Here is a 27,924-nt window from a genome sequence, read left to right as displayed (position 1 = left end):
ATCATTCTGCTGTTACCTGAATTGACCAATCTAATAGTACATTAAGTTCTTATGTAGGGCAAGGATTCTTCTTGAATGACCCTGTGGCTCATATATTGTTAGATGTTCTTGCTTACTAAGACTGTGACCTCCTTCTTTGACTATTATGAATGTTTATAGATATAAGATTGACAGAGAAGTGATTAACAGCTTAACTGAGGTTATACGTGTAATCCAGTTCTAAATTTCAATAAGCACAGAGGTTGTGTCTCTAGTTCCTTGCCAAAATATCAGGACTTATTGGTATGAAAACATATTCTGCAAAAAACATACATCAACATTTGTCGATTTTGCACTTAGAAACTCTTGAAACCAAGCTGATCTGTCTAAACATATCTAACATTTTGCAATGGCATTCTTTTTATCCCCATCTCAGATTCTAATCTCAGTCTCTAATGTCTAAACCAACATTCTTTCCATGTGAACTGACAAAGACTATGTTTCAAATGTGTGACCACATGTATGGTTAATATTGATTCTCTACTTGTACCATGGCATGCAAGCAGCTTTTTATTCACTGTCATAAAGAATGGAAATGAGAAGTACATATTTCTCTTACAAGTTGGTGGAAAAGAATTGCAAGAACTTTAACCTTCATAGAAAATATAGAAATTCTTCTCTAAAAATTTGTAAAGGGCAATTACTAAATTTTGATGCAACAAAATATTAGAACTTTCAGTATTGTCCACATTAGAGACAGTCAAAAAAGGCTCTTGGTAGACTAAAACCACCACGTATGAAAAGATTCTCATTTCTGGTAACATAACAGAAAAAATTCAGAATAATAAGAAGAGGAATGTCAAAACTTGTGAACATGCACCATGCACAAGATCAAGTGTACATACCTGAAGACCATGGGGCAGTAATCCTTCCAGTAAAAGTCAATAGAACAGTGTGGAGGAGTCAGCTTGGAACCCTTTCTTGGGAAATTCATTCTTATTCTAGCTTGTTCTCCAAAATCAGATGATCTGACTTCACGCATAGGAACTGGTGTGATTTTGCCAACAGTATACCTGTCAACTTCACATGATATACTTGAGTAAGGTATTCCACCATTGCAAGATCAAATTTAGTTTTAAGCTCGACTTTTGAAGAAGATAAATAAAGACAGAACCTTATCTTGCATACCTGATACCTAATTGCAAACTAAGCCTCAGATAATAGCTCCTCTGGCCTTCAAAAATGTCCACCCATGAGCTCCTTTTAACTTCCTTCGCGAATTTCAACTGTTGTTTAGTTTTGTGAGATAATTTGGAGATATTTCTAATCCTTTCTTTAATAAGGACTCCTTGCATATATTCCCTCTCATAAGCTACAGTCTGATTATCTGGAAACTCATTTTGCCCATCACGAAAGCTTTGAGATAGGACGCATGATCTCTCACGTGACATCATTTCTCTAACTGAACTAGAGCTGTCCCAGTCATCATCTAACGATGTAGTTTTATGTGAGAATCGTCTAGAGCCCCTTCGGAAGCTAGATGAAATTTTTTCTGATAAACTACGCTTTACATTGGGTATAACCGACTCTTCTGAGTCCATTGACGAACTACGGGATGGCTGTTTCTTCTTCTTGTCCTCACGTCCTTGAAGATTAGACTCACTTAAATGCTTACTTACAGCAGGATAGAATGTTCCGGGTCCATCCTTTAGCCCCTTGGTCCATGTTCCGAAATAATAACTTCCATCAGTAAATCTATAGAAACCTGATCCATGTCTTAACCCATTTGACCAAAATCCATCAAAAAGATCGCCATTGGACCACTTCATAACCCCTCTACCAGACATTTTCCCGTTTTTCCAGGTTCCAATATAAATGTTGCCATTACTCCACACATACCTACCACTGCCTTCACGTGTTCCTTCTCTCCAACAACCATCATAAACATCTGAATTTGGGTATTCCTTCCTTCCAATACCATGTTGAGAGTTCATCTTCAGAGAACCTTTGTATATGGACCCATCGGAATCAATAAAAGTTCCAAAACCATGAAGGTAACCCCCAGAAAAATCACCCTCATATGTGACCTGTGAAGGCCAAAATATCTTGCCTTTGCCAGTCATTTTCCCTTCCTCCCAGTCACCTTCATAAACTGTCCCATCTGACCATGCATAATTACCTTTTCCATGGGGAAGCATTCCCTTAAAATCACCAGAATAGACATCTCCATTTGAAAAGATTTTTTCGCACACACTGCAGATAAATATTACCAAGAAATGATATTGCATTCACTAAAAGAGTAAAACCAATAAATTTTCAGAATTTCTACTAGATTCTCTTTTATCATTAATGGTTTGTAGATCGCACCTTCCAAGATTTTCCATGACAAAATGATGATCAGTGATTGAATAACCTGCAGAATATTCAAGAAAAATATCTCAATCACCACTCTTCATGTGAATCAATCAACTAAAATATTCATACAAATGTTTGACAAATTCTTGCAACCAAAACAAAATCAAAGTAACTTAACTCTAATATCTTTCTATCCTTTCCTTTATAGTGAATTTTCCGCACCAGCCAGGTGTAAGATTCTCATAATATTCTCCCCCTTTCAGTAAATTGTGTAAAGAAGTCAACAAATTGTGCACAGGTACTTGCTGATTGCTTACATATTGGGATGACCAACTCACAACTTCAGTTAGTCTAGCATATGACTAAAGCTTACATGAAAAATGTAATTAGTCCGAGAATATTTGGTTTAAAGCTCAACAGAGAAAAGAAACAGTACTTGGCCACTGTATCTTCAAGTGTAGCTGAAAACAAAACTCCCTTTTCCTCTCTAATATCAGTAATCAACAAATAATATTTCAATAAAGCAATATTTAAAAGTTATATATTCAAAACTAGATTGCTTCCCGAAAATGGTAAATTAAGTACGCATCAGCACACAATGGGTACAATCATGAAACAAATTCAAGAATCCAGACAAGCTTATAAAATCACAAACACGATAAAACAATGAAACTGAAACCAATTTCTCCTTTAACTGGAAATCATTGGATCGATGCTTGTTTAGTCATACAACCTAGGAACGCTATCATCAAACAAACCTAAAAACAGGAGTAACAAATCAAAGTAAATCTATCTATGATTATAAGTCTTTACATATGAATTCTTCTTCCAACACAACAGTTTTTACCCGCAAAGAATATGCACTGTAGACGCAGATATCGATGAAATCCTTATCCTGAATTAAACATAACATTCAGGCGTGATTCCAGCGATCAACCTTAGTTACGAACTCAACCTCTCATAGATCAAACAATCAACATTCAGTAGCTAATATACTGCTATTTACTTCAATTAAAACTACATCATTCTTATCTTAATTCCTAATAAAAACATGTACACAATACAAACTGAAAACGAATCATTGAAACACTCACCTCAAGTAACAGCTCCAACACCACCAAATCGATCTCCAAAACCAAAAAACACACACAAAGAAATTTAAAAAAAAAAACAAAACTTCTCAACACACTGTTCAACACTGAAAACAGTCCTGAGAATCAAACTGTTAACATTCTGTATAAATATATATATATATTTAATCTTTTCTCACTGAAAAAAATACTGATCAACAGTGTACCGTTAAATCTCAGAGATTTATGAAACTCTATATTACCTCGACATAACGAGCATGTGAACCCAATTTATACAACACCCGGCTGGCGTACACGTGGGGGGCGTCAGAAGCGTAGGACCCACGAAATTCACCAGATGATCACGTGGGCCCCGGTACGTCGACCTGGTTTCTCCAACGATAACGTGGGGGTGAGTTGTAGGCGATTCCTGTGGTGGTGTGTGTGTAAAAAAGCAGCATTTTCTGAAATAAAAAAATATATATATTCAAAAAATAAATAAAGCAGTAGACAAAAAGTGAAATAAAAATTCTCTGTATTTAGATAAAATAATGTGAATATAATTTAACACGTTTTTTTAAATAAAAAAAGGAGAATATTTGCTTTTTTTTTCATACAACATTAGAAGTTTCTTTTAATTAATTCACGTTTAGAATCTTGAAAATACTTTACCCATATTAAGGCAGTGTTTGGTATGTAAAATGGAGCGGGAGTTAAATGAGAATTTTTAAGTCCATTTCTACGTATTTATTTAAAATTTTACGGACGTTTCGTCGTTATTTAAAAAATTACAAACACTCTCTAAAATTAATAGTAGTTTAACAAATACCCCTTACAATAGGCTGCCACGAGAGGGTATTTGTTAGACGACCATTAATTTTAGGGAGTATTTGTAATTTTTCAAATAAAGAGGAAGTATTTATAATTATGATAAATATCAGGGGGGCCTATTGTAATATATCCATTATATTTTTTTTCTGACAAAATTATCCTCTTATTACTGTTATTACATAACGTAATGGTATATGCATTTTGATTAAATAAATTAATCAATTTGGTCGTTCGAATCAATATAATTTATTATGTATAAAAATATTATTTATGTGTTTATTGAATCAACAAATTGTTTGTTAAGTAATAAATAATTTTTTATATATTCGTTTTTAATAAAATATGAAATATTTTATAAATTACTTGTAACCTTTTGTAACCAATTTTTTAAAATACTTATATTATATGATTTGAATTCAGCATATTCAATAAAATATGAATAAATAATTTTATAAATTAAATGTGAATATCAAAAGGAAAAAAATTATCATAAAATAGCTTTATCCCATTACCAAATGAAAAAAAAAATTATGTGTTGCCCATTTATTTATTTTTATAGAGTCCCTTTAAAAAAATAAAAATAAAAATAATAGTTATATGATTACATTAATATTTTAATAAATGAGTAATAATTTGGTTCGATCAATGCATCAATATAATTATAAACTATGAAATAATTAATAATAAATTACAATAAACTCACAAAAAGTAAAACAAACACCCATACGTCCAATGGGACTCACACTAATTCATGAGACCTCAACTTTAATCATTACAGGCTAAGAGACATTCGGTTATAGAGTGCATAAACTCGTCTACTACTTTTGTAAAAAAATTGCTATGCTATTTATGAATTTATTATTCTTCGAATTAAAATTGATCAAATTAAATCTATCATAAAACGAGTGTATTAGTCGATTTTACGTTCGAACGTAAGCCAATCACACGTGATGAATGCATGGCATGCAGTGTAAACTGTGAAGTCTTGAAACGAATGTGTGATAGCACAGTGTGTGGAATAATTGTGCATTTTGTGGTCATAAACTGCTCGCGAGGTATATTTAGATTCTTAAGCGATTTGGTACAAAAACTACAAATGAAAACGTCAATATTCTTTCATTCTACGACTCATGTCGTCCACATCCTAAGACTGGTTAGTCACATGAAGTTGTCTTTTCATGCTCAGAATCCAATGAGATTTGAGTATCAAGTAAAGTTTGGGGAAATTTTTGGATTTTGGATGCAAATTATATTCCATGCGCTTAAGATTGCGACCCGTGATTTGTTACGTGAGTTATTATCTGTTCTGATAGCTAATTTGTTTTGGAAAGGCATTTGATTAGGAAGGTGAGGCGTTTGAACTTATAAGCAGCACAAATTCTTTGTTTTTAATCAATGTGGCAGTAGCATCATCAATAGCAGACGAGGATTTCGACGGCTTGTAAGCTCCAAGGCTTCTGTTTTTCTGTCGGGTTGCCATTTTTATGAACAAAATGATGAAGCTCGGGAGGTCATAGTGGACGCTACCTCGTAGAAGGGGGCACCAATAGTGTCGTATTAAGGGTGTTCAATTCGGTCAACTGTTTCGGTTCGGTCGATTAACTGAAAATTGCACACCCCTATATCGCATGCTGCATTATTTGACATCGTTTATGAGAACAAAACTATATGTACATCCTAAGCCCTTTGTTTAGGAAGTCAATAACGGTATCGCGTATCCGACATTAATTACAGACAAAAAATTTACACGACTTATAATTTTTGAGATATTCTGTCTTTAATGAGACACATTTTATTTATCAAATTAATTTTTCGCTTATTTCCAAATTATATAATTTTCTCATTAATCGCTCAAAATTCATTCAAAACATACCCTAATAATAAGCCCATTTAAAATATATATATATATTCAAACTCTGAAAACATCAATTATCGTAAATTACGTCACATCAACATAATATTTTTTTATTTCAAGAACAAAAAAGGTAAAAAAAATAAATAAAAATAAACCCATGCACACTCAAAGAATTTAATTGATGCCCACTTTTTGTCTTCAATAAAGTAATATATTAAAAATCGGCTATATTACATTTTTGGCCTTATAAAGAAGTCACATTTCTTTATTAATTTCACATCTTACGAAATTTCTATTTTGACCCCATTTTGTTAAAAAAAGTTTTCAAATTAGTCCTCCATAATTTGATTTTAACAATAGAAGTGGTCAAATGTTAGTCGAATTATGCTGTCTTTACATATTTAAATATTATCATTATTTTTGGTTTTTTTATTTATTCAATCTTGAACAATACAATTTATACTTATATATATTCTCTATTTTTTCCCTCAGATGAATATGAATATGCTATTATTTTGAAATTTTATCACGGAGGCCCCTCCAGCAATAATCAGACTACCATTCGACCCCTTTTGCTGTTAAAAATTGACGATAAAAGTTATGGAGGACTAACTTGAAAACCTTTTTTAGTAAATTGGGACCGAAACAAAAATCCCGTAAAACACGATACTGCTAAGAAAATATGCCTTCTTTATGAAATAAAAAAAAAAAAGTAATTTAGCCTTAAAAAACCATGTGAATGCTAATACTTTTTAATAAATTAATTTGGAAAATGGAATCTTGATTAGGAATATGATTCTAATCTCTTTTTCCCCTCAATTTCTTAATTTCTTGGGGTAGTGGAAGGTTGATTAGCATGATGCATTGCATGGTCAACCATATCTTTGCAACAAGATATTTTTGTATTAATTAATCACATGATTAGAGAATAAGATTCTAGTGCTCAATTAAAGCAACTTAATTTAACACATGAGGCCAAAACAAATTAAATTTATTAAAATACATTAATTATATAATAACCCCATTTGTATTATTTTATTTTTTTGGTATAATTGATTGGTCAAATATTTGAAATAAAAACCATCTTTTTTTAATTCATATTTGGTAACTTGTCTATTTTTTTTTTTAATATATAGTTCGAGTTAGCATAGTTTATTGGCTTATATAAAATATTTATATTATCTCGAAGTTTGAAATCTGATCCAATAATATACATTAATGCATATCAATCACAAATACAAAGCACTTAAATATTTTTTTTTGGGGGGAGTAAATTTAATTATAATTTATGTGTATACATAAATATATAATATATTAGATATTTGTTATTACAAGTCTTGATTCATCTTAGGTTAAATGAAAATTGGGCTTTATTATAAAACGTCACAAACTAATATAATATATATATATATACATACATATTTTACTCTATTTTGATATGATTTTATTTTATCTATTAAAAAAAATTGTTCAAAATAATAATTTTAATATTTTTTTTTCTCTCAAGCCACTACTCCATATTTCTCTATCACATTCTCCATTTTTTTTAACTCACAAGCTTTTAAGAAATCTATAATTATAATTTATTTATTTTCCCTCACCTTCTTCTTATTTTTTATCCACAAACTTCCATATTTTTAATAAATTTTCACAAATTATTTTTTCTTCCTCAACGTACCCCACATTTTTTAATCCCACACAATTTTAATATTTTTTTTCATTTTATAATATTTTTTTACATGCTCGCTGAAACCGTGTGCAACAACAGCTAGTAAACAATAAAATTAAACTCACCATCATTTTGATTAAAGCGGCATGTCCTTATCAATTCAATCAACAATCGTTGCAGGGTTGCAATCGAATCGAATGGGTTGATTTGGCCCATGCCAGCTTGGGATTGGGCCCAATGGCTCAAGACCACCTGAGTTGGGCTTACGGGCCATTGTAATGCATATGGTATGATTTTTATTTTATTATTCTAAATTGAGTATTCTTATAGGTCTTTTATATTTTTGGAACTATAAATTTTTTTACCTTTATTGTTTTGCTTCAAAAATTTTAGTACATTAATAACTCATTACTCTTTGTTATAGCTATGGGTCCAATCTAGATCTTGATCTAATGTAAAAATATTGGGTCCGAGTATGAGATATAACTATCATAATGGGCATAAATTTGGGTATTGTCTGTTCATTGATAGTCATAATATATTGGAGTTAATGTGCGAAATAGAATAACTGCTAGAAAAAAAAAATACCCCATAACCTGACCCTAACTCGCATGCGGCTCACTCGACGTTTGGACGCGATAACTTATCCCTATTGCGTAATGAATTAATAAAAGTCTTATCATTAGAACAAAATCAAAACAACGAATTTCTGTAGAAAATTAACGAATGTATCTACCATATAAACAACACTTTTCATACGGGTATCAATTTTGATCAACTAAAAAAAGCATGGTATCAACTATGTGAAGAACCTTATAGTACAATACAAAAAAACGTAATCCTCTCACAATTTTGTTTTTAACGGCCACATGCTCATCGTGTGGCCTTTCCGTTAATGAGTTAATGTCGGTATGTACTATACAACTAAAAATCAGTATAATTTAGCATAAGCTAAAAATCAATTTTTTCCGGTACTTGCAAACACCCACTTAGTATGTATAATTTTCTATTTTGCTTATGACTATGGGTAGTTTTTACATTATTATTTTCAATTTTAATTAGCTATAAAAAATAAAAATAAATAATTGATTATTAAAATATAAGAAATGAGACAAAAAAGAAATAAAAGAATGTAGAAGAGAATAAGAAATGAGATAAGTAAAAGTGTGGGGTGAGAGAGGCTCGAACTCTCGACCTCAGGATCACTCAACAAGCTATGAGACCTACGCGCTAGCCAACTGCGCCACCACCCCGCTTGTTCTTTGCATTTACTAGGTGTAAACATGATCTTTTGCATAGTTTCTCTTTCTGTTTTTCCCTCCATAATTTGCATAACTTTTGCTTCTGGGGATCTCCAGTTGGGGATTTAGCTCTCGGAATCTGGGTTTGTGTTCTCTGCTGCTTGCTTCTCTCTCTGATTTTTTATTTTTCTCTAAGTTCTGAGGCTGATTGCTGTTCGTTAATTTGTTGATAAGTGAGCTATGATATATGTTTTATTTGTTTGTGTGTGTTTTCCTCTTGTTGTTTTTTAATATATTCAGCTGCAATCGAATTGCCTCTCTCTGGGAAACATTGTGATTTTTTCTAATTTTTTTTTGGTGCAGACAAGTGGGTGCTGTCCGCTTTGCTGATGCGAAAATTGATGTTCTGATAGAAACTTTGGGAATATATGTTATGAACTCTCTACCTGTATATGGTCATACGTTAGAAGTTTCTGTGTTGGTGAGGCATTGGGTTCTTGATATTTTTGTTGGAAGTTCTCTGTGCAGAGTGGATTTTCTATTACAAATTCTACTGCATCTTCTATTGTACTTAACAAATACATGCTACAAATGGATTACATGTTTTTGTTCAGAGAATAAATTATGCGGTTTTCTTGTTTTCATTCACAGATCACAGGATAAAAAACTTTTTATAGTAACGCCTGAGACTGTCATGATTCTTCTATAGTTTCTTGAAATCAGTGTTACATGGATCAGCCTTGACTTGTTTGAGGCTGATATCATGTTTTGAACTTGGATGTTTTTTGACCCAAAATGTGCTGCAAATAATACTTGTAACCATATGTCATTTGTTTCCGTTGATCAAGAGGGGTTTGGGCTCGAACCTAAGTGTTCTATCTAGTTGGATTACCCTTCAGCTCTAACCAAGACTTTACAGTTCACAGTTATATAACTGGTAGAGAATGGGTGGGTTCATGTTGTCCTAGAGCTTTGAAGCTGATCTGTGGTAAAACCGTTATCTCTTGTAAACTAGTCATTTAAGCATATGATATGAGACTTGCATAGTTGGGAAGAACTTTTGACTTATACTAGTATTTCTCAGGGCTAATGATCTGTTAAGAACTGATCATTTCTGTATATCTCCTAGAAATTGGCTTTGTTCCCAGTATTCATTTACTTATACCTCCAATCACAACATTTTATCTGTCAAAAATATGATGAATATCTATCTAGTTAGATGTCTGGAAGACGATAATCTCAGCCAAGAAATTAACTTATCTTTGAGGTCTTGCATGCAGTCAGCCCCAGGTGAACTTTGGATGATAGTTGCAAATTCACATAATATTACATTAAGGCAGCAAAAAGAAGAAAAATTAAAAAAAAAAAAAAATAATAAGGCAGAAGCTGAAGAGAACTTCAGAGATCTCCACTGTTGTTTCTTTTTCTGACACTGCCTCGTACAACCTGAGACACATGTATAATTATACAAGTCTACCAACCTAAAACTTGAAGGAATTGTGTTAGTGTGCTGGCAAGTCCAAAGTTATCCTTAAAGCAATAACCACTGAAAGGTAAAATAGTCAGAAGATTGGGAAAAGCCAGGAATTCAATGATCTCATGAACATTCCAAAATGCTGACAACTTCGGAACGTTGTTCATCGCTCAATTCATCTGGAAATCCAACCAAAAACTTGAGTCTTAGGTCTCCTCTCCTTCCTTCTTCTTTGGATTTTGGCATGCCTTGTCCAGGAATGATCTTCTCGTATCCGGGATAGATAATGTCGTCTATTGACAGGGGTATTTCTCCTCCTCCTAATAGAGGCACAGAAATTGTGCATCCTGTGAGAGCCTGCACCAGTGGGACCTCAACTCCTAGCTCCAAATCGTCCCCTTCTCGTTGAAACATTGGATGAATTTTTTCTTCAATGTTAAAGATAATGTCAGCTGGTAAGGTGCCCGGTCTCTCATCTCCCTTCCCTTCTACCATGATCTTTGTTCCTTTTGTCCACCCTGGGTTCACTTTGATTGATAACATCTCTTCTTCTTGAACAATTAATCTGTGAACCAAGAAATTGGCTACATCACGTAACATGTTATGTTAGCTAGCTAGGACGATTACATTATTATATTCCTTTTATGTTGACATTTCCTTTTTGACCACTGAGATTGTGATTTCATGTTACTCTGATGAGCATGCACATAAATTACTGGGAAATGCATGGTATTTAAAGGAGGAAACCTGAATTCTGAAGAAATCACAAAAAAACCTCAGACTCATTCATACCCACTGCTTGAGATGGCGTCCCTTGTAATGTTGATCTTCTTGACGCATCCAAGGCACAACTCCTCAAGGGTGCATTCAAGCTTCTTCTCAATGGGCTTAGGTTTTTTCCGAACCATGGATTGTGAGAAGAAAATGGGGGTTGTGCTTATTGAGCTTGCTACTTTTGGTAGAGATGTTTGTTCTTTTGATGGAGTGCTCCCGCCTGATGACGATTCATGGATATCTATTGGTGATGAAACATTTTGTGCTCGAGTTGAACATCTGGATAAATTTGGCCTTGCCATGGGGCTTATTTGGCTCACGGTACGTGAAAGGAGCACTGGCTTAGAAATTTGGAAGTCGTCATCATCATGAGAATCCACTGCTGGTGGAGTAGTGCTTGTCCTGTTTGAACTTTTGGATAGATTTGGACTTGGCATGGGGTTGATTCGGCTTGTGGTACGTGATAGGAGCTTTGGCTTAGAAATGCTGGACTTATCATCATCCTGGAAATCTGTTGGTGGTGGAGTCTGCCTTGAACTTCCGGACGCATATGGACTTGGCATGTGGTCAATTTGGCTTGTGCTACGTGAAAGGGCCTCTGGGTGAGAAATGTGGAACCCATCATCATTACCGGTTGTGCGGCCTGAATTTTTGGACATAGTTGGACTTGGCATGGGGTTGATTTGGCTTGTGGCACGTAAAAGGAGCGTCGGTGCAGAAATCTGGAACTCATCATCATCATAGAAATCCTTTGGTGGTGTGATTGTCCGGCTTGGAGTTTTGGATGATTTTGGACTTGGCAAGGGGCTGATTCCGCTTGTGGTACGTGAAAGGAGCCCCAGGCCAGGAGTATAGAATTTACCATCATTCTGGGAATCCGTTGGTATCTGGCTTGAACATCTGGACAATTCTGGACTGATGTGGGTGATCCTGCTTGTGGTATGCGATAGGAGCGTCGGACTAGAAATCTGGAACTCCTCCTCCTCCTCCTCCTCCTCCTCCTTATCATAATTATATTTCCGGGTGTTGAATGACTTCTTCTCCTTTGCTGCTTTTGGATCATGATCTCCACTGCATGTGTTTGCTTTGGAGGATGAACTTTTGCCGGTGTTCCATTTCATCACAAGAGATTTATATGATCTAAGAATACCTTTGGGGGATGCAGATTTTGGGCTTCCAACGATGGTGTGAATATCCGGTGTTAGATCTCCCATCAGGGAGAAAGACAGAGCCTGGCAGAGGGAGAAAGATCCAAATTCTTGACAGTGCAGGAAATGCCAAGAAATTCAGACTGCAGCAAATGCAAAGGAAACTTTGTCCAAACAAATGTGAGATAGTATTGGAGAAGAAGAAATAGAATGCAGGAAGGGAAAGGGCTTCTTGAGGAGCTGTTATTGCGCGCGCATGTTTACTCGGTTGGTAGAAATTAATTTTCTCATCATTATCCATTCCTCTTCTAATTTTATTCATCTTGTTTCTTCATAAGTCCATATTTCCTTTAATTGATTTTTTGTTGCTAAATTGGCCTATTCAGTCAAAGTAACATTACTATTTTTAAGGTTGATAGTACAGAATTATATACATTTTATACTTTTTTTTTAATTTTCATTTAAACCGCACATTTCATCAACCTTTTACATTTTAAAGGCATGAAAATTTTGATTATGCTTCGTAGCTAATAGTCATTTTTAGATCAGCATTAGATTTACTATGAGCAAGAAAAATTTAAAAATGATGTGAAGTAAAAGACTGATGACAAGAGTATCATGTCAAATTCCTTTATCTTAGATTAATATAAAGGATAATTAGAGCGGGCTCTCTTAAATTTTACCTTAATTATAAATATTTTTTCGTTATTTGAAAAATTATAAATACTTTTTGAAATTAAAAGTCGTCTAATAAATACTCTCATATGATAGTCCATTGTAGGGAATATTTGTTATACTTTTGTTAAGTTTAAGGGGTATTTGTAATTTTTCAAATAATAAGGAGTATTTATAATTATGACAAACTTCATGGGAGCCATTTGTAATTTACCCTAGTATAAACGGATGAAGGGTTGGCTGTGAAGTTATCACTTCAGAATTATAAAAGAAAAAAAATGTTTTGAACAAGTAGTGTAATATATACATGCACAAAGATTGTGTTATTTAAGAAAAGATTTTGTACATATTAGCAAGTATATGTTTAATGAAATAAAGATGTAATAGAATTTAAAATAGAAAATTCAATCCCGTGATTGTACTTGTGAGTTCGAATGTTTAGCATCCGAATTTTTCTTTTTTATCGGGTGTTTGTCGTCATTTATAATAAATGCTTAATAATTTATGATTGAAAATCAGTTATAAACGATGTATTTTATTTATAATTTTTGTTTTCCAACTATTTATATTAAACTGATCTAAGTCAAAATAGAGCTTCTTATTAATTTTCATAATTTATTGATAAAATTGTATATTTCCAATTTTTACTTTTATTTCCAAATTTTGGTAACTTTGCTACAGTTATAATTTTAACACCCTCTTGTCAATGTTGAGATTTGTTAATTTTTTGGCTGATAAATGTGGGAAAGAAGATTGGAATAAGAACCCATCTTAACTAATAAAAGGTGGGGTATATATACGAAGAATGTAGTTGACTATTCGAATTTTAATTTAAGGTCAAGATGTGCTTGGAGTCCGTTTGTTAGGTATAACAAATTAAATTTAAATACGTATAAAATTTTTTGTGTTATTAAATTTGTCTTATTGAGAGGTTTCTAGAAGGAATTGGAAAAAAAATAATAATAAAAATAAATAATATACATTTAAACATGATGTTTAAAATAGTTTATATTGAGTCAATTTTTTTTTATTTTTTAGTTTAAGTCTATAATACATAAGCTAAACTCCCCCAATTTTGTAATTTGTTTTTCACAATTATTGAATAATTTTAGTTATTTTCGTATATTATCCCCTAAATTTTTGTACTTTTATTTATACATAAGTTATATTTTTATTTATCTATTTATCTCTGATTATTATAATTGCCCCAAATAATATACTAATATGAATTCAATGTATAATTATAATCTTTTGTTTGTCGATCAAAGTTTTATTTCTAAAATTCTTGGCTCGTGCAAGCCCATTTTGACATTTATAAATCATAAGCTCGCATGTCTTTGGAGAGAGCGGCTGCCAAGATTCCCTAAGCAAAGCAACCAACGACCAGTTTTCTTGCCACATCCACATCGCCGTCTATACTTGTCGGTATTTGACAATTATAATTTTATTTTCTTGAAAGGATTTGACAATAATAATGATGTCTTTTTTCTTTTGCTTTTCAGTGTAAATCTCAACTACCGTAGCTCACCATCCAAGAACTTTCTTCATGTTCTTGCATCACTTGGACAAATCCCTTCATCATCAACTCTCCCTCTTTCCTTCTTCTTTCTCGGAGCATGAGAACTCCAAGATGGTTTCTTCATTCTCATTTTTAAGAGAGAGAGAGAGAGGGTTGAAAGGTGGTTTCTTGTTGCTCATTTTCGTAATGATTGCTAAAACCAAAACCCTGACGACCCTTGAGGAAGAAGACATACCATAGTTGGAAGATTTTATCAACATGAAGCCAAATTTCTTGATTTTCAGTCTGGTTCTTTCCCTTTGTGTATTTTTCTTCCCCCCAGTTCTCTCAGCTCCGAGTTGTCCTTTGGATCTTGATTATGTGCTAAGAATTCCATGGGACACCTCCGAGTGCAGAGGTTATCACAATCCCAATAATACCACCCAAATTTCCAGCAATTCCAGCAGTCCCAGCACAGGCAGAAGCAGGTGTTGCCAAACCCTCCTCTCCCTCTATGGTATATCTCTCTCACAGCATCTCAAAAAGACCTCTCTTTTCCAACTTCCTGATTTGCCAACTTCTGTTTCCTGCCTTCAAGATTTTCAGACAAAGCTCAGTTCTCTTTCTCTGCCACCTAATTTGGCTTCTCTTTGTTTTGATCCTTTGCAATTTGTGATATCCCCAAACATATGTGCCTCCATTCAGTCCACCCAAGATTGGGTCAAGAAACTTGGCCCTTCCACGGCATTGGATACTTCTTGCAAGACAGACCTCACTGATCTTACTTCATGTGATGCCTGTGTTGCTGCCGGTTTTCAGGTTCAGACAGAGTTGATTGGAATTGATGGTAATAAGTCTCATTCCACTGATTGCTTTTACTTTGCTATTCTGTATGCTGCTGGAATTGCCAATGAGTTTGGCCCTGAAAGCATTGGTGCTGTTTCATGTATATTTGGCCTTTCAATTAGTTCTAGTAAGCGTTCTAGTAAACGACATTCGGCTTTCATTTTTGGGCTAGTTGGAGCTGGTGTTGCTGTCCTTTTGATGTCTATTTTCTTGGGATTGTACTTATGGTGGACTAAGAAATACAGGAAGAGAACTGATGTGGGAGAAGAGGAAATGGGGTCTAGGCCGAGACGGCCTACTACAGTTGCTATTTGGTACAAAATTCAAGAACTTGAGAAGGCGACTGATAATTTTTCGCCTAAGAACTTCATAGGGAGAGGAGGGTTCGGGATGGTCTATAAAGGGATGTTGAGTGACGGAACAGTTGTTGCCATCAAGAAAATAATAGAATCCGATATTCAAGGGAACGCTGAGTTTTGCAATGAAGTTGAGATCATTAGTAACTTGAAGCATCGGAATCTTGTCCCTCTTAGAGGATGTTGTGTGACTGAAAATGGCAGTCCAGGGGAGAGTGAAAGATATCTCGTTTACGATTACATGCCTAATGGAAATCTTGATGACTATTTGTTTCCGGTTGGTAAAAGTGAGAACTCACCGCTCACATGGCCACAAAGGAAAAGCATAATCATGGATGTGGCAAAAGGATTAGCTTATCTACATTATGGTGTAAAACCAGCTATTTACCACAGAGATATCAAGGCTACTAACATATTGTTGGATTCGGATATGAGGGCAAGGGTGGCCGATTTTGGATTGGCAAAGCAAAGCCAAGAAGGGCAGTCTCATCTCACAACTAGAGTTGCCGGAACGCATGGATACTTGGCGCCTGAGTACGCCCTCTATGGGCAGCTAACTGAGAAGAGTGACGTCTATAGCTTTGGAGTCGTCGTTCTGGAGATAATGTGTGGGAGAAAAGCTCTTGATCTCTCTTCAGGTCCGCCTCAGGCAATTTTGATCACGGATTGGGCTTGGTCCCTTGTGAAAGCAGGGAAAATCGACAAAGTACTGGATTCTTCTCTCCTGAATGATGACGGAGACTCATCAACTGCAAATCCAAAGAGCATAATGGAGAGATTTGTACTTGTAGGTATTTTGTGTGCCCATGTTATGGTGGCCCTAAGGCCCACGATTCTCGATGCATTGAAAATGCTGGAAGGTGATATTGAGGTCCCTGCAATTCCAGACAGGCCGACACCGTTAGGCCATCCTTCGTTTTCCAGGGGAGATAACAATATTTTCAGCATTTCTCCGGCACTGAGTGTGCTGCAGTTGCACTCTGGAGACATGCTTAGGTGAAATACAGAAATTGTATATAGTTCTTGTTTTGCTTGGCTCTTAATATATGGAACCTTGATACTCCTTTTCACTTCGATTCTTCTACTTACAGGAAATCCTAAACCCAGAGTTGGTTTGGGCGGAACCGAACTAATTATATGATAAATGCAATACACTTGCGATGTGATTGGTTTACAACACATGACAAGTGTATCATGCTTGCTCTATGATTGATTTGGTTCGATCAAACCTGATTTCGATTAGAATTTTTTGACTTGACTCTCTGCTTTATTTTATGTGCAATGCACAATTTCAGCCGCCACCAGTCCACCGGTCTGATTATAGCAAGTTTGTCACTGCTAACCTTGGTGTGACAATATTTGGTGTCATCAAATACATACATATATATATATGTATATAAGGGTGATCATATCATTTTTCTCTAAAATTTAGTGTTACTATACGTATTATTTTGTGATTTAAAAATTATATTAATACTTCAATATTATTTTCAACTAATAAATAGATTTCTCTATTAGTCAAAATTCAGTAAATTTGTTGATATTTGCAAAAAATAAATAAATAAATAAAATTTATATTTACCCTTAATTGACTTGGTACTGACTTATTACGGTTTAAATATATATATATTTATTAAACTACCCTTGTAAGGGTGAAAATATACATACCTTAGATGTATTAGTGTGGAGATGTATAAGGTAGTTTTATCATAAAAAGATTTATTTGACTTGCAATAAATTAGTAATAAATCAATTGGAGATATATACGAATCTTTTCATTCAATTTTCTTTTTGAAAAAAATAACAAATTTGGTAAATTTTAACTAAAAAAACTGACATGTTTATGCCAAAACAATGTTAGGGGTACTCTATGATGCATGGACATGGACATGGCGACACAAAAATACATAAAAAGAAAACAGGACATGACATGACACGAATATATATTTTTATTATATGTATTATAAATTTCGCATAAAATAAAAATAAGCAATATGGAAAATATTAAGATCAAATATAAATAGACATGCCTTACACTACATTTTTAACTAAATGTATCTTAAGAAAATATACATAATCAGTTTATTTTAAAAAATACTCAATAAAAAATTAGTTAAATTATCATGACCATCTCTCGATTTTTTAGTAATTTATCCCAAAATTTTTAGTTGGGAGGAGTGAATAATTCTTTTTTTCTATTAGGCCCAAAATTCTTTTTTTTTTCTTTTGAAAAAAAAAGACACCCCAAAATTTGAAATTTATTAAAAAAAATTTAAACATATCGGCGCTATGCTCTTTTTTTTATTTTATATTTTTGGAGATAAGGATGTTGTGTCCAAATCGTATCTAAGCCGTGTCTATATTCGTGTCCGACACTGTATTAAATAATTTTTTAAAGTGCTAATATAATTTTTCAAAAAATTTACGTATAATTACGCTTTGTCATATGTATATATATATGTGTGTGTCTAAGTATTTAGTTGGGTATGGGTGCTAATCTAAATTTCCTTGTAACTCCATTTGATGAAATTTTGAAGTGGGAAAAGACATCACTTTTCACCACTACTAAAACAAGTCTTCAGTGGGGTCCAAACACCTCTTTTTTCTTTTTATATTTATGTTGAAAGGAACTCAAAGGTTGAGGTTTGCAAGCATTGCAATTGCAACAAAATCCTCTTGTTTCTGAGTAAAACACAATTCTCAATTTTCAAGACTGTCTTGTTGGAGACAACATCATTGTTTCTAATTTCTTTTTGTACCACTGTCTTAAAATTCATGCAATAATACCTGACGTAATCAGTGCCCCATCACACAAGATATTATCTATTTTAACTTTATAAGTCTTATAATTTATTCTGAAATGCATATTGCTGAAGAAATTAAGTTTTTTGGAACTTATAAGCAGTTTAAACTCCTAATTTGTAATCGATATGAAACGCATACCAATATCACCAGTAGTGCTGAAAAGTTTGACCCGTTAAACCCGTTGTATTTGTGTAAACAAATTAAGTTCGCCAAGAAAGTGCCGAAAGGGGTGTTACTGGACATGATTTATGAATAATAACTTTTAGAGTAGATTACAACAAAATTCTCTAAAATTTGTTATAATTACAAATATCGTCTTAATATTTAAAAATTTATAAATATTCCCCAGATCTCCTAAAAGCATTGTCTTTATGGGGTCTATATATGTTGAGTGTCTTTAGAGTGTTCATACTAAATTTTGTAGTCTTTTCTTTTTCTGCATTGGATCAAGAGTATAAAAATAAATCAAAATTCAAACTTTGTTGGTTATTGTTTTTGCCTTTTCTTCTCTTTATGGCTACATTCAGAGAATTAATATTCTTTTAGGGATTTCCCTTTTCAAAAAAAAAAGAAAAAAAAATTGAACTATTCCTAAAATAGTACATAATGTTTGGATTCATTTTTTGAGTATTTTGTTGTGTTTTATAGAGATAGAGAGATAAAAAAACAAAGATAAATAAGTATGTGTTAGAGATAGTACGTATGTATGGATTTATTTTTGGAGATAATTTAAAATAAATATTATCATAGTTAGTGGACTAAAATTAAACAAGAGCCAAGTTAAAGGACTAATTTTTTTTCCCCAATATTAAATCTGCATATTTATATAGCAATCTAATTCAATATTACAAACCTTTAAAATTGACAAGTTTTCAACCAAACATTATTACCTATCAAAATACTGAAAAATATACCCAGCATGATAATATATTTATGTAACTAATTATTTATTATTAATGTATATGGTTAAAGAATTACACGATAAATAATGTTATGATGTCTTCAATTTATTAGGTTTCTTCATTTGAAGGTCGATCTGTTGATAAATAATAATTCAATTAAATTAGGAAGAAAAATAAATATATATTTTGGGTACGTAGACTCAAAGGTATTGACTCAATCTATATATATTTGATTGAACTTGAATTTGAATTTTAAAATGAAAGTATAAGATTAAATAAGGTGTTATCTACTATATATGGAGGGAAAGAAATCTTAAACGATTCGAGCATACTGAGCGGAACCCGAATATTGTAGTTAGTTTAATTGTGGAGGATGTTAGACAGCGTATACTTAGCATTACCTTAGCTAGCTCTGTTAATACACATACACTTTATAAATTGTGGCGTATCACTTGGCCTATAAAGAGAAACACTACTTGATTTATATGATTATTGTACTATATTTTTTTTTATTTATGAAAATTACATTTACCAAAAACAATACCATGATAGCCACATGATTCTCAAACACATTTCTTTCTCCCCCTCCCCCCAAAATAATGAAAAGGAAACAAGCAAAGGAAGAAAGAAAGGAAGCAAACATAATTGCTCCCAACAAACAATTTCTCTTTTTGCATTCATCTAATCACTATATATAACACCGACTCCCAGGGCAGAGGGCAGAGGGCAGAGGGAGAGCAGCCATTGATCTCCCTTTCTCTCTTCTCCACTGCTGCATTCTAATTCCCATGATCATGTCCCATAACCATTCTTCTGTTCATGCCTTCCTCAACTTCCTCGCACGGGATCTCGACAATCTTGATCACCTCTTCCTCTCTCACAACTTCATCCTCTCCGCCGCATTCCTCCAACACGTCCTCTCCTCCCTCCGCTCCTTCCATTCCCACCTAACCCTTCTCGTCCACAACCTCAATCTCCCTCTCGGAGATAAATGGCTTGACGAATACATGGATGAATCCTCCAGGCTCTGGGAAGCTTCCCACTTGCTCAAATCAGGCCTATCTGCCACTGAAAAATACTCCTCGTCTGCAGCCAATATACCGTCTTTGCTCCACGATCATCGTGCTTTAAACCCTCAACTTTCCCGCCAGGTTAGTATAAACAGATCGCTCAGGGGTAAAATTATAATTTTACAATGTTTTACAGGCGCACGTCTCTCTGCTAGCTGTGCTTGGACAGCATAAGATACATGCATCTTATAATGTTTGATTTTCCTTAGGTTATCCGAGCGATCAACGGGTGCCAGAGGGAAATCACAGCACTGCAAGAGGAAAACAAGAGCACAGCAGAAGCAAAGCTGCAGACACTGTCTCTGAGGTTGAAGGAGACAGTCTTAGCAGAATCAAAGTTCAACAAATACAATGGATTCCGAGGAGTCCTACATGCAATGAGGAATGTAAACACATTGCTCTTACTCATTCTACTCAGTGGCCTAGTGTACTACTGGCCAGAAATGAGCTTTTACCAATCGACCCACCACGAAGGGAGCTCGTTGTTTGGCTCCACCAAGTTCATGGTATCAACCGGTAAATTGCATCAGAGAATAGCAAACGCGATGAGTCGTCTACAAGTACAGCCCGGCATTCTTCTGTATGAGCTGCAGAGGGCTAAATTTGCAATGGATGAGGTGAAAATGGAGATGGAGAGGGTTCTTGATCATGATTATGAGGTGGATGATCAGAGTGATGTAATTGATGAGAAAGTTGGGGAGTTGAGGAGTTGCTTAGCAGGTTTGCAGTGTGGGGTTGAGGAGATAGTTGGGCAGGTTGATGATTTGTTGGATGAGATAGTTGAAGGAAGGAAGAAGCTTTTGGACATGTGCTCACATAGGTAGAGAGAATCACAGAGGAAGAAAGAAATTAAGAGATGTGAAGTGGATTGCAAGAAAATCAGATGATGGGATTTTAGTTTTGATCAGAATTAATCTGGTTATGATTGTTTCTTTTGTTGTTGTTTTGTTTTTTTGCCTTTTATTATAAGGGATAATTATACTGACATTATATCAGATTTTAGATGTATTAATATATGAAAAAGAAGAAAGGAAATCCTTTTGAAAAACCATGTGTATCATTGTATTAGCGTGTTATATTACAAATTTCTCCTTGAAAACCCGACGAATCAAAAGGGATATGTATCGTAAGACAGGATTTTGAGGGTGTTAATGTAATTTCATCCAATCAAGAAGTCATTTTTTTTCAAAAATATGTATATATATATATATATTAGGATATCAAAAGTGTGTATGCAATCTCATGAAGGCTTATTGGTAATTTTATGTCTTAGAAGCTTTGAGGAGAAGTATTGGTGAGAGAAAATCTTGAAGGAAAAGAATGTGATTCTTGCTTTCAAGAAGAAAAGTAGCATTACTAAATTAAGGGAAGAAACAAGGAGAATATGTCATCAAGACAGTGATATCTTCAACAGAAAGCAAAATTTCCTGCACAAAAAGGAACAGATTCTTCTACTCATGATATCTCAGCTTATATATATATATATGTATACAATTTCATCCTCATTGTTAATTTCTCAGGAGATCAAGAAAAGCTACAAAAAGATAATAGCGCCCATCATCCCAAAGTGAAGACGATGTGAAAATTACTATTTTACCCCTGAAAACATATAACCATCGTAGGAAGTTGTCCTTGTATGAATCGAGCGTATGAATCACGCCGCATCAGTATGGTATAAGTCCCCTTGTTTCTCACAAGATCAAGAAAAGGTACAAAAAGAGAATAGCCATCATTCACAAAGTGAAGACCGTCTCTTTTACTATTTCACCCCTGGAAGCATATATCCATCGCGAGTTGTCCGTGTATGATCGGGCTTGGGAATGTCACACGGTATGAATCACGCCACGTCAGTACAACATAAATCCCATTACTAACGTGAAATGATCCACAGTGTTTGATATTTTTTCACAAGAAATGAAAATCAGATCGAAGAGGACAAGGTTAGGCCTTTCGGACATGATGGAGAAACATTCAACATAACATATTTTGGGGGTAACTTTTGTAATGATGCTTACTCCTTCACAAATTCAAAGATGCTTCTACTGTCAAAAGGAAACAGGATGTGATCACACTGAAATAAAGTTAGAAAAAGGGAATTATGCTTCCTGTTTTCATGACAATCTCATTCTTACAATAGTAAAAAAATTGACAGCTTCTTGGTACAATGGTAAAACAACTACATATCTTTGCCCTGATTTTGTGTCAGCCTTCATCAGGACAAACCTCTTTTTCCTCAACCCACCAAATTATGTTGTTTGATTAACACTAACTACCTAACAAATGATGGGATTCACAAAGTCTTTCTCATATTTGCCAGCCAAATTTGAAATAAAGAGTCAACTAAGTATGAAACCAACGACAGATTCGATTTATAGCATGAATAGTTGAGAGGTTTAGGATTAAAGCAGCAAACATGTTGTAAGGAAATTCCATATTGCACTAAAGAGGAAAATTGAAAAGGACAGACAGTTTACGTTCGTTGCACCGACCCCATGATGATATGTATTTTATTATCATAGTTTAACTTTAAAAGAAGCGTCTCGTTAGGGAGAGAAAGTGTTGAAGCTTACATGATTCTTGAGTTCATCATATCAGTTCAAATGTGGGATGGATATCTCTATGTTTATAACAAGTGATGTAATAACAGTTCAGTTTATGGGCAGTCAGGCTTCAATTTAGAGTGTTTTATGCACTGCAAATTTAGTTCTTGCACTCAAAGACAATGCAGTGGTAAAAAATGGTAATTGTGAAGCAGCTAAAATAGAGTATGGGAAGCCCACTGTAAACGCTTGATAAAACGACTGTGTAACAAGACATTGAGATGTTGATAGCAACTTCATGTCAGATTCTCCCAAGTTGTGATAGTAAAATGACTAATCATTCCATCTGTGGAACAAATACAATGATGGGGAAAGTGGGAGAGGATATGGGGAGAGAGAGAGGGAGAGAGAGAGTGGGGTTTACTAAAAAGGTTCTCCAAGTTTGCTTTTAAGATAAATTGGTTATTGATAGCATCAGTTTACGCGAGCATATAAAAAATTGGTATGAGATTATAAAAAAAATTATTAAAAAAATAAATTAATAATATGAAGAAGTAAGGTGAAAGAAAAATGTAGAGTAGTGGGTAGTTTTAGAGAAAAAATAATTATAAAATTATTAAAAGTATTAAATTAATAATTTGACCGAATATTTTCAATGAGAAGAAATGAAATGAAAGATAAATTAGGGCAATCTAAAGTTGGTACGATCAAAATGTTTTCTTTTATGATAGTATAGATAACAAGTTTCTTTGAATTTTGATATAATTATAAATACTCTCTCTTACATTAACGTTGATTTAACAAATACCTTCTATAGTGGGTTGTCATATTTGTTAATCAATTTTTAATTTTAAAAAGATATTTATAAATTTTTCAAATAATGAGAGAATATTTTCAATTATAAAAACCTCAATAAAGTTGTCGTAATAAGGCAGGTTCTCTTTCCCACCTGAAGCTTTTGACATATTCTTCTAGTTAACCTTGGAATTGTCTCCTTCCTTGCTAGTGTGATGATTATTATACAATGAAAAGCTTGTCATAGCATCTCTCACATTCTCATTGAACACATCTAACATTATTGATTATACTATTCTTTTCCTTACATTGGTATTCTTTCCTTACTTGTTGAGGGACTCTTTGACTTCACAGTTCAAAGAATGATATCTGGCAGCAAATTTTGATAGAAAGAGACTTCCAATGAGATAAAATAGCCAGAAAATGGCTCAAGAGTTTGGTAAATTAGGACGAAAATAATATAGTAATTGAGCAAAACTCTGCTCTTGCTGCTCCTCAACCTCCACAAACAACACAAGTAAATACAGAACTGAAAATCCTGCTTTCGCTGCCTTTTCCTGTCTTTCTTCTTCTAGCCCTCCTGTCTCTAGTCTTTTTATCAAAACAAATGATCTCTTGGATGATGGAAAACCTCCTAATTTCTAAGCACGGATCCATCACAAGAGGAACTAGTCAATCCAATTTGTGGGGGATGCTTAAGATAAGTCGACATGCATATACAGATGCTGACAGTCAGAATGCAAAGTTTTCAATCAAGCCAATAGCCATAAGTGGTCTACAAGAACTAGGAATTGACGAAGTGAATCATCAAATAAAATGACATATATTTGTATAAAACCAAAGGTACTGATTCTTGATTTTCTTATAATTCTGATGGACACGATAACCCCAGAACTGTGCAACAATTCAGCGATGAAGTGAAAACTATGTGAAATTCTGTGTATAATATCATAGAGGAAGAAACCTAAGTGCGGATTTACATAAAATGTGAACCCTGAGTATCCCTCAGTGAACAAAACAATAGCAGATGATGTTGGTCCATCTTCAGTCCCTCATAAAGAATTCACCAAGACCACCAAAACTTTATTATTTACTGTGAAGGAAGCAAGGCAGGAAGCAGTTACCCCATAATGTTTTCAAACTTCAGGACCAACTAGCTTAGACCCACAGAATATGCCAGCCTGGCATGGGCAGAACCAAGTGTCATGGAGGAGTATCCACAACTGTCAATGCTAAGCACAAAAGGCTGGCCAAAATCATATCAAATGCCATCAATCACTTGGTCAGGCAAGAACTGAACTCCAATGTGATGTTGCCATGTACAGCCCGTCAGACTGAGATGCGACACTTGGACAGCCGAACGCTTGTTCATCTACCCACACCGCCAGACCACATTATACATCAAATCCTGGCATTGCAAATTGAGATGCAAAACTTTCTACTCGTGCTCGGAGATCAATGATTTCTTTGTTATTCTCCAGCCCCTTTAGAAAAGATTTTTGCAGTTTCCCATGTTCTCTCTGCACTGAACTTGCAATCTGTGCAGCTCTGAGGAGAAATTCAGCCATAATCTCAAAATCAGCCTCAAGACAACCTCTTGATGTCATTGCAGGTGTACCTGCAAGAATACACATGGAAAGTATCACTAGTGCACATAGAATCACCACCGTGCTGAAAGTTAAAAGATCCGTAAACTGCAATTGATGTGATGCAACATACCAATCCTAACGCCTCCTGGGGTGATATTACCATTGTCATCAAAGGTTGTAACTTTATTGAGAGTAATGTGGCAGAACTCACAGACCTTCTCAAAGTTTTTACCTATATATCACAGCAGATGCAGAGAAGATCAATGTATGCTCAGGAGTCAAAGCATTAGAAGTTACAATAGAGAGAAAATCATTTACTATGGCAAATCTGCTCAACCAAGAAATCATCTCTCTAACCGATAAGAAATTTGGAGAACTTAGACAAGAACCTCTAGTGGGACCAACAAAATAGAATGGACCGAGCTATATTCGTAGAGGGTCTGTCCAATTCTATTTATATACATGCCCCTTGTCGCTATTATCTTTCACATTTTACAAAACAGCAATGTGATCATATATCCATCTAAGAACATTTTTTCCACCTGATCTGAATCTTAATTGTTACACAAAATAGATGAAATCATGTATCAATAAAAAATATTAGTCCCTCAGACACCAATATGCTGTCAAGCATAATTTTGCAGTAAAATGGAAAAGGATAAAAATAGTATGTAAAAGTGCATGCCTGTCAATCCACGATTTTTTAGATCCCAAAGCAACATATGATTATCAGTGCCCCCTGTGATCAGTCTACAGTTCCTTCTCAATAAGGCAGCTGCTAAGGCCCGAGCATTTTTCTTGACTTGTTGCATATACATCTTGTATTCAGGAGTAGCCACTTGTTTCAATGCGATAGCAAGAGCTGCAATGTGATTATTGTGTGGCCCACCCTGCAGTGCTGGGAAAACAGCAAAGTTAATCTTCTCCTCAAAATCATATCTATCGCCACCATCGCCTTGATTCAAAAGCATGCCACGCTTCCTTGGCTTTGGGCCCTTCCTAAAGAAAATAATTCCTCCCCTAGGACCTCGAAGGCTTTTATGGGTTGTAGAGGTAACAATATCACAATATTCAAAAGGACTTGCACACTCCTGCATATAGACCATTGTAATTGGTAAATCAAGTCATCCAAATCTACACAAGGAAAAACAGACGTGATAGAAAATAGAAGCAAGCTCTTAAAAAAAAAGGATGTATAGTACTATCAAAACACATGTTTTCAGTTGACCAACAAAATAATATAAAACATGAAATTCAGAAGAGATGGAATTTTATAACATATATATAAATTAGCTGGCTACCATATAAAGGCAGGACACCAAGGTTATTAATCAAGTCCATTAATGGCAAACCAGTAAGCTTAATAACCACAAAATGTTGCAAATTTCAATGAATATAGCATGTACATATTGGCTAAATTTAGCTATAAGGTAAAGGGATTATTCTGGGTCAAGCATTCCATACTATTACACCCATGCATAGCTCCAGTTTATAAGGAGAATATCAAACACTCAATTTACCATGCACAGAAAACTATACAGTTAAAGCAAGTTGAACTCTTGGAAAACATTAAGCTGCCATAATATTCAAAACAGATTCAGGTATGCTATGGGCTTAAATCCCATTTATGTGCTTTGATCAAATCCATATACATGACATGAGACAAAGTTCAACAAAAGCAGAGCAAACGCAAACCAGGCAATATGGTTAAAGCACAAGAACCTTAAGTTCATCACGGAGAAAAGAACAAATATTTCACCTTAGCAGCTATAAGACCGCTAATCTGAGCCATATCACACAACAAAACTGCACCACATTTATCTGCAATCTGCCTAAACCTTGCGTAATCCCACTCCCGAGGATATGAACTCCCGCCACAAATTAATATCTTGGGGCGAAAATCCAATGCCTTCTCCTCAAGCTTATCATAGTCTACATACCCCGTCTGTGGGTTCACCTTATATGGCAAACTCTCAAAAAAGATGGAGGCGCCAGAAACTTTCCTCCCATTCGGCAAATAACATCCATGACTCGTGTTCCCTCCAGAAGGTGTGTCCAACCCCATTATCCTATCACCTGGTAATAAAAGCCCGGTATACACAGAAAAATTGGCGGATGTGCATGAGTAGGGCTGCACATTCACACCCCAACTTTCAGGATCTAGCCCGAACGCAGCCAAAGCACGCTCGCAACATAGTGTTTCAATCTCATCAATATACTGATTCCCACCATAATAGCGAGCACCAGGCATTCCCTCAGAGTATTTGTTTGTCAGATGGCTTCCCAAGGCCTCCATCACAGCATTGCACACAAAATTCTCTGAGGCAATCAGTTCAATTCCTTTATATTGTCTCTCCTTCTCCTTCTCCATTATCTCAAAAATATCGGGGTCAGCATCTCGCAAGCTCTGATTCCCCCAAGCCCTGACCGCATCCCTGCGCGATTCCATCTC

The 27,924-nt window shown here is 34.6% G+C and overlaps 5 protein-coding genes across 7 annotated transcripts in view; 2 read left to right on the top strand and 3 right to left on the bottom strand.

The window, feature by feature from the left end:
* Nucleotides 1-3,796, bottom strand: part of LOC105172560 (phosphatidylinositol 4-phosphate 5-kinase 8-like) — an 8,093-nt gene extending 4,297 nt beyond the window's left edge. Inside the window, exons 1-5 of one of the 3 annotated variants that reach the window (XM_020697050.1) lie at nucleotides 3,429-3,657; nucleotides 2,513-2,590; nucleotides 2,347-2,392; nucleotides 1,168-2,232; nucleotides 885-1,052 (exon numbers count right to left, since the gene is read on the bottom strand). In XM_020697050.1, the coding sequence (XP_020552709.1) occupies nucleotides 885-1,052; nucleotides 1,168-2,232; nucleotides 2,347-2,363 (1,250 nt within the window). In that variant the 5' untranslated portion in view covers nucleotides 2,364-2,392; nucleotides 2,513-2,590; nucleotides 3,429-3,657. The other 2 variants (XM_020697051.1, XM_011094045.2) reach the window with 2 other exon arrangements.
* On the bottom strand, nucleotides 10,376-12,800 carry LOC105172559 (flocculation protein FLO11-like). Its single transcript, XM_011094044.2, has 2 exons — nucleotides 11,267-12,800; nucleotides 10,376-11,039 (listed from the first exon to the last, which is right to left on the bottom strand). Exons 1-2 carry the CDS (start codon nucleotides 12,460-12,462, stop codon nucleotides 10,598-10,600), a joined length of 1,638 nt encoding a protein of 545 aa, XP_011092346.1. The 5' UTR covers nucleotides 12,463-12,800; the 3' UTR covers nucleotides 10,376-10,597.
* LOC105172558 (probable receptor-like protein kinase At1g11050) lies at nucleotides 14,580-17,029 on the top strand. The gene has a single exon (XM_011094043.2). It carries the CDS (start codon nucleotides 14,849-14,851, stop codon nucleotides 16,769-16,771), a length of 1,923 nt encoding a protein of 640 aa, XP_011092345.1. The 5' UTR covers nucleotides 14,580-14,848; the 3' UTR covers nucleotides 16,772-17,029.
* On the top strand, nucleotides 20,091-21,596 carry LOC105172557. Its single transcript, XM_011094042.2, has 2 exons — nucleotides 20,091-20,629; nucleotides 20,758-21,596. The coding sequence occupies exons 1-2, from the start codon at nucleotides 20,267-20,269 to the stop codon at nucleotides 21,370-21,372; spliced, it is 978 nt and encodes a 325-aa protein (XP_011092344.1). The 5' UTR covers nucleotides 20,091-20,266; the 3' UTR covers nucleotides 21,373-21,596.
* Nucleotides 24,264-27,924, bottom strand: part of LOC105172556 (serine hydroxymethyltransferase 6-like) — a 4,556-nt gene continuing 895 nt past the window's right edge. The window contains exons 2-5 of the mRNA XM_011094041.2: nucleotides 27,232-27,921; nucleotides 26,158-26,563; nucleotides 25,603-25,704; nucleotides 24,264-25,501 (exon numbers count right to left, since the gene is read on the bottom strand). Coding sequence (XP_011092343.1) covers nucleotides 25,278-25,501; nucleotides 25,603-25,704; nucleotides 26,158-26,563; nucleotides 27,232-27,921 — 1,422 coding nt within the window. The 3' untranslated portion in view covers nucleotides 24,264-25,277. The remainder of the gene's footprint in view (nucleotides 25,502-25,602; nucleotides 25,705-26,157; nucleotides 26,564-27,231; nucleotides 27,922-27,924) is intronic.

Source organism: Sesamum indicum, linkage group LG10 (assembly GCF_000512975.1).
Source record: "Sesamum indicum cultivar Zhongzhi No. 13 linkage group LG10, S_indicum_v1.0, whole genome shotgun sequence".
Classification (NCBI taxonomy): domain Eukaryota; kingdom Viridiplantae; phylum Streptophyta; class Magnoliopsida; order Lamiales; family Pedaliaceae; genus Sesamum; species Sesamum indicum.
Note: the sequence above shows the minus strand (reverse complement) of the source record. Positions and strands in the feature narration are given on the sequence as shown.

Coding starts and splice junctions, on each gene's coding strand:
- LOC105172559 (XM_011094044.2), bottom strand. CDS start 12,462: ATGGGAGATCTAACACCGGATATTCACACCATCGTTGGAAGCCCAAAA. Junction 11,040..11,266: donor GACGCCATCTCAAGCAGTGG/GTATGAATGAGT, acceptor CTTGGTTCACAG/ATTAATTGTTCAAGAAGAAG.
- LOC105172558 (XM_011094043.2), top strand. CDS start 14,849: ATGAAGCCAAATTTCTTGATTTTCAGTCTGGTTCTTTCCCTTTGTGTA.
- LOC105172557 (XM_011094042.2), top strand. CDS start 20,267: ATGATCATGTCCCATAACCATTCTTCTGTTCATGCCTTCCTCAACTTC. Junction 20,630..20,757: donor ACCCTCAACTTTCCCGCCAG/GTTAGTATAAAC, acceptor GATTTTCCTTAG/GTTATCCGAGCGATCAACGG.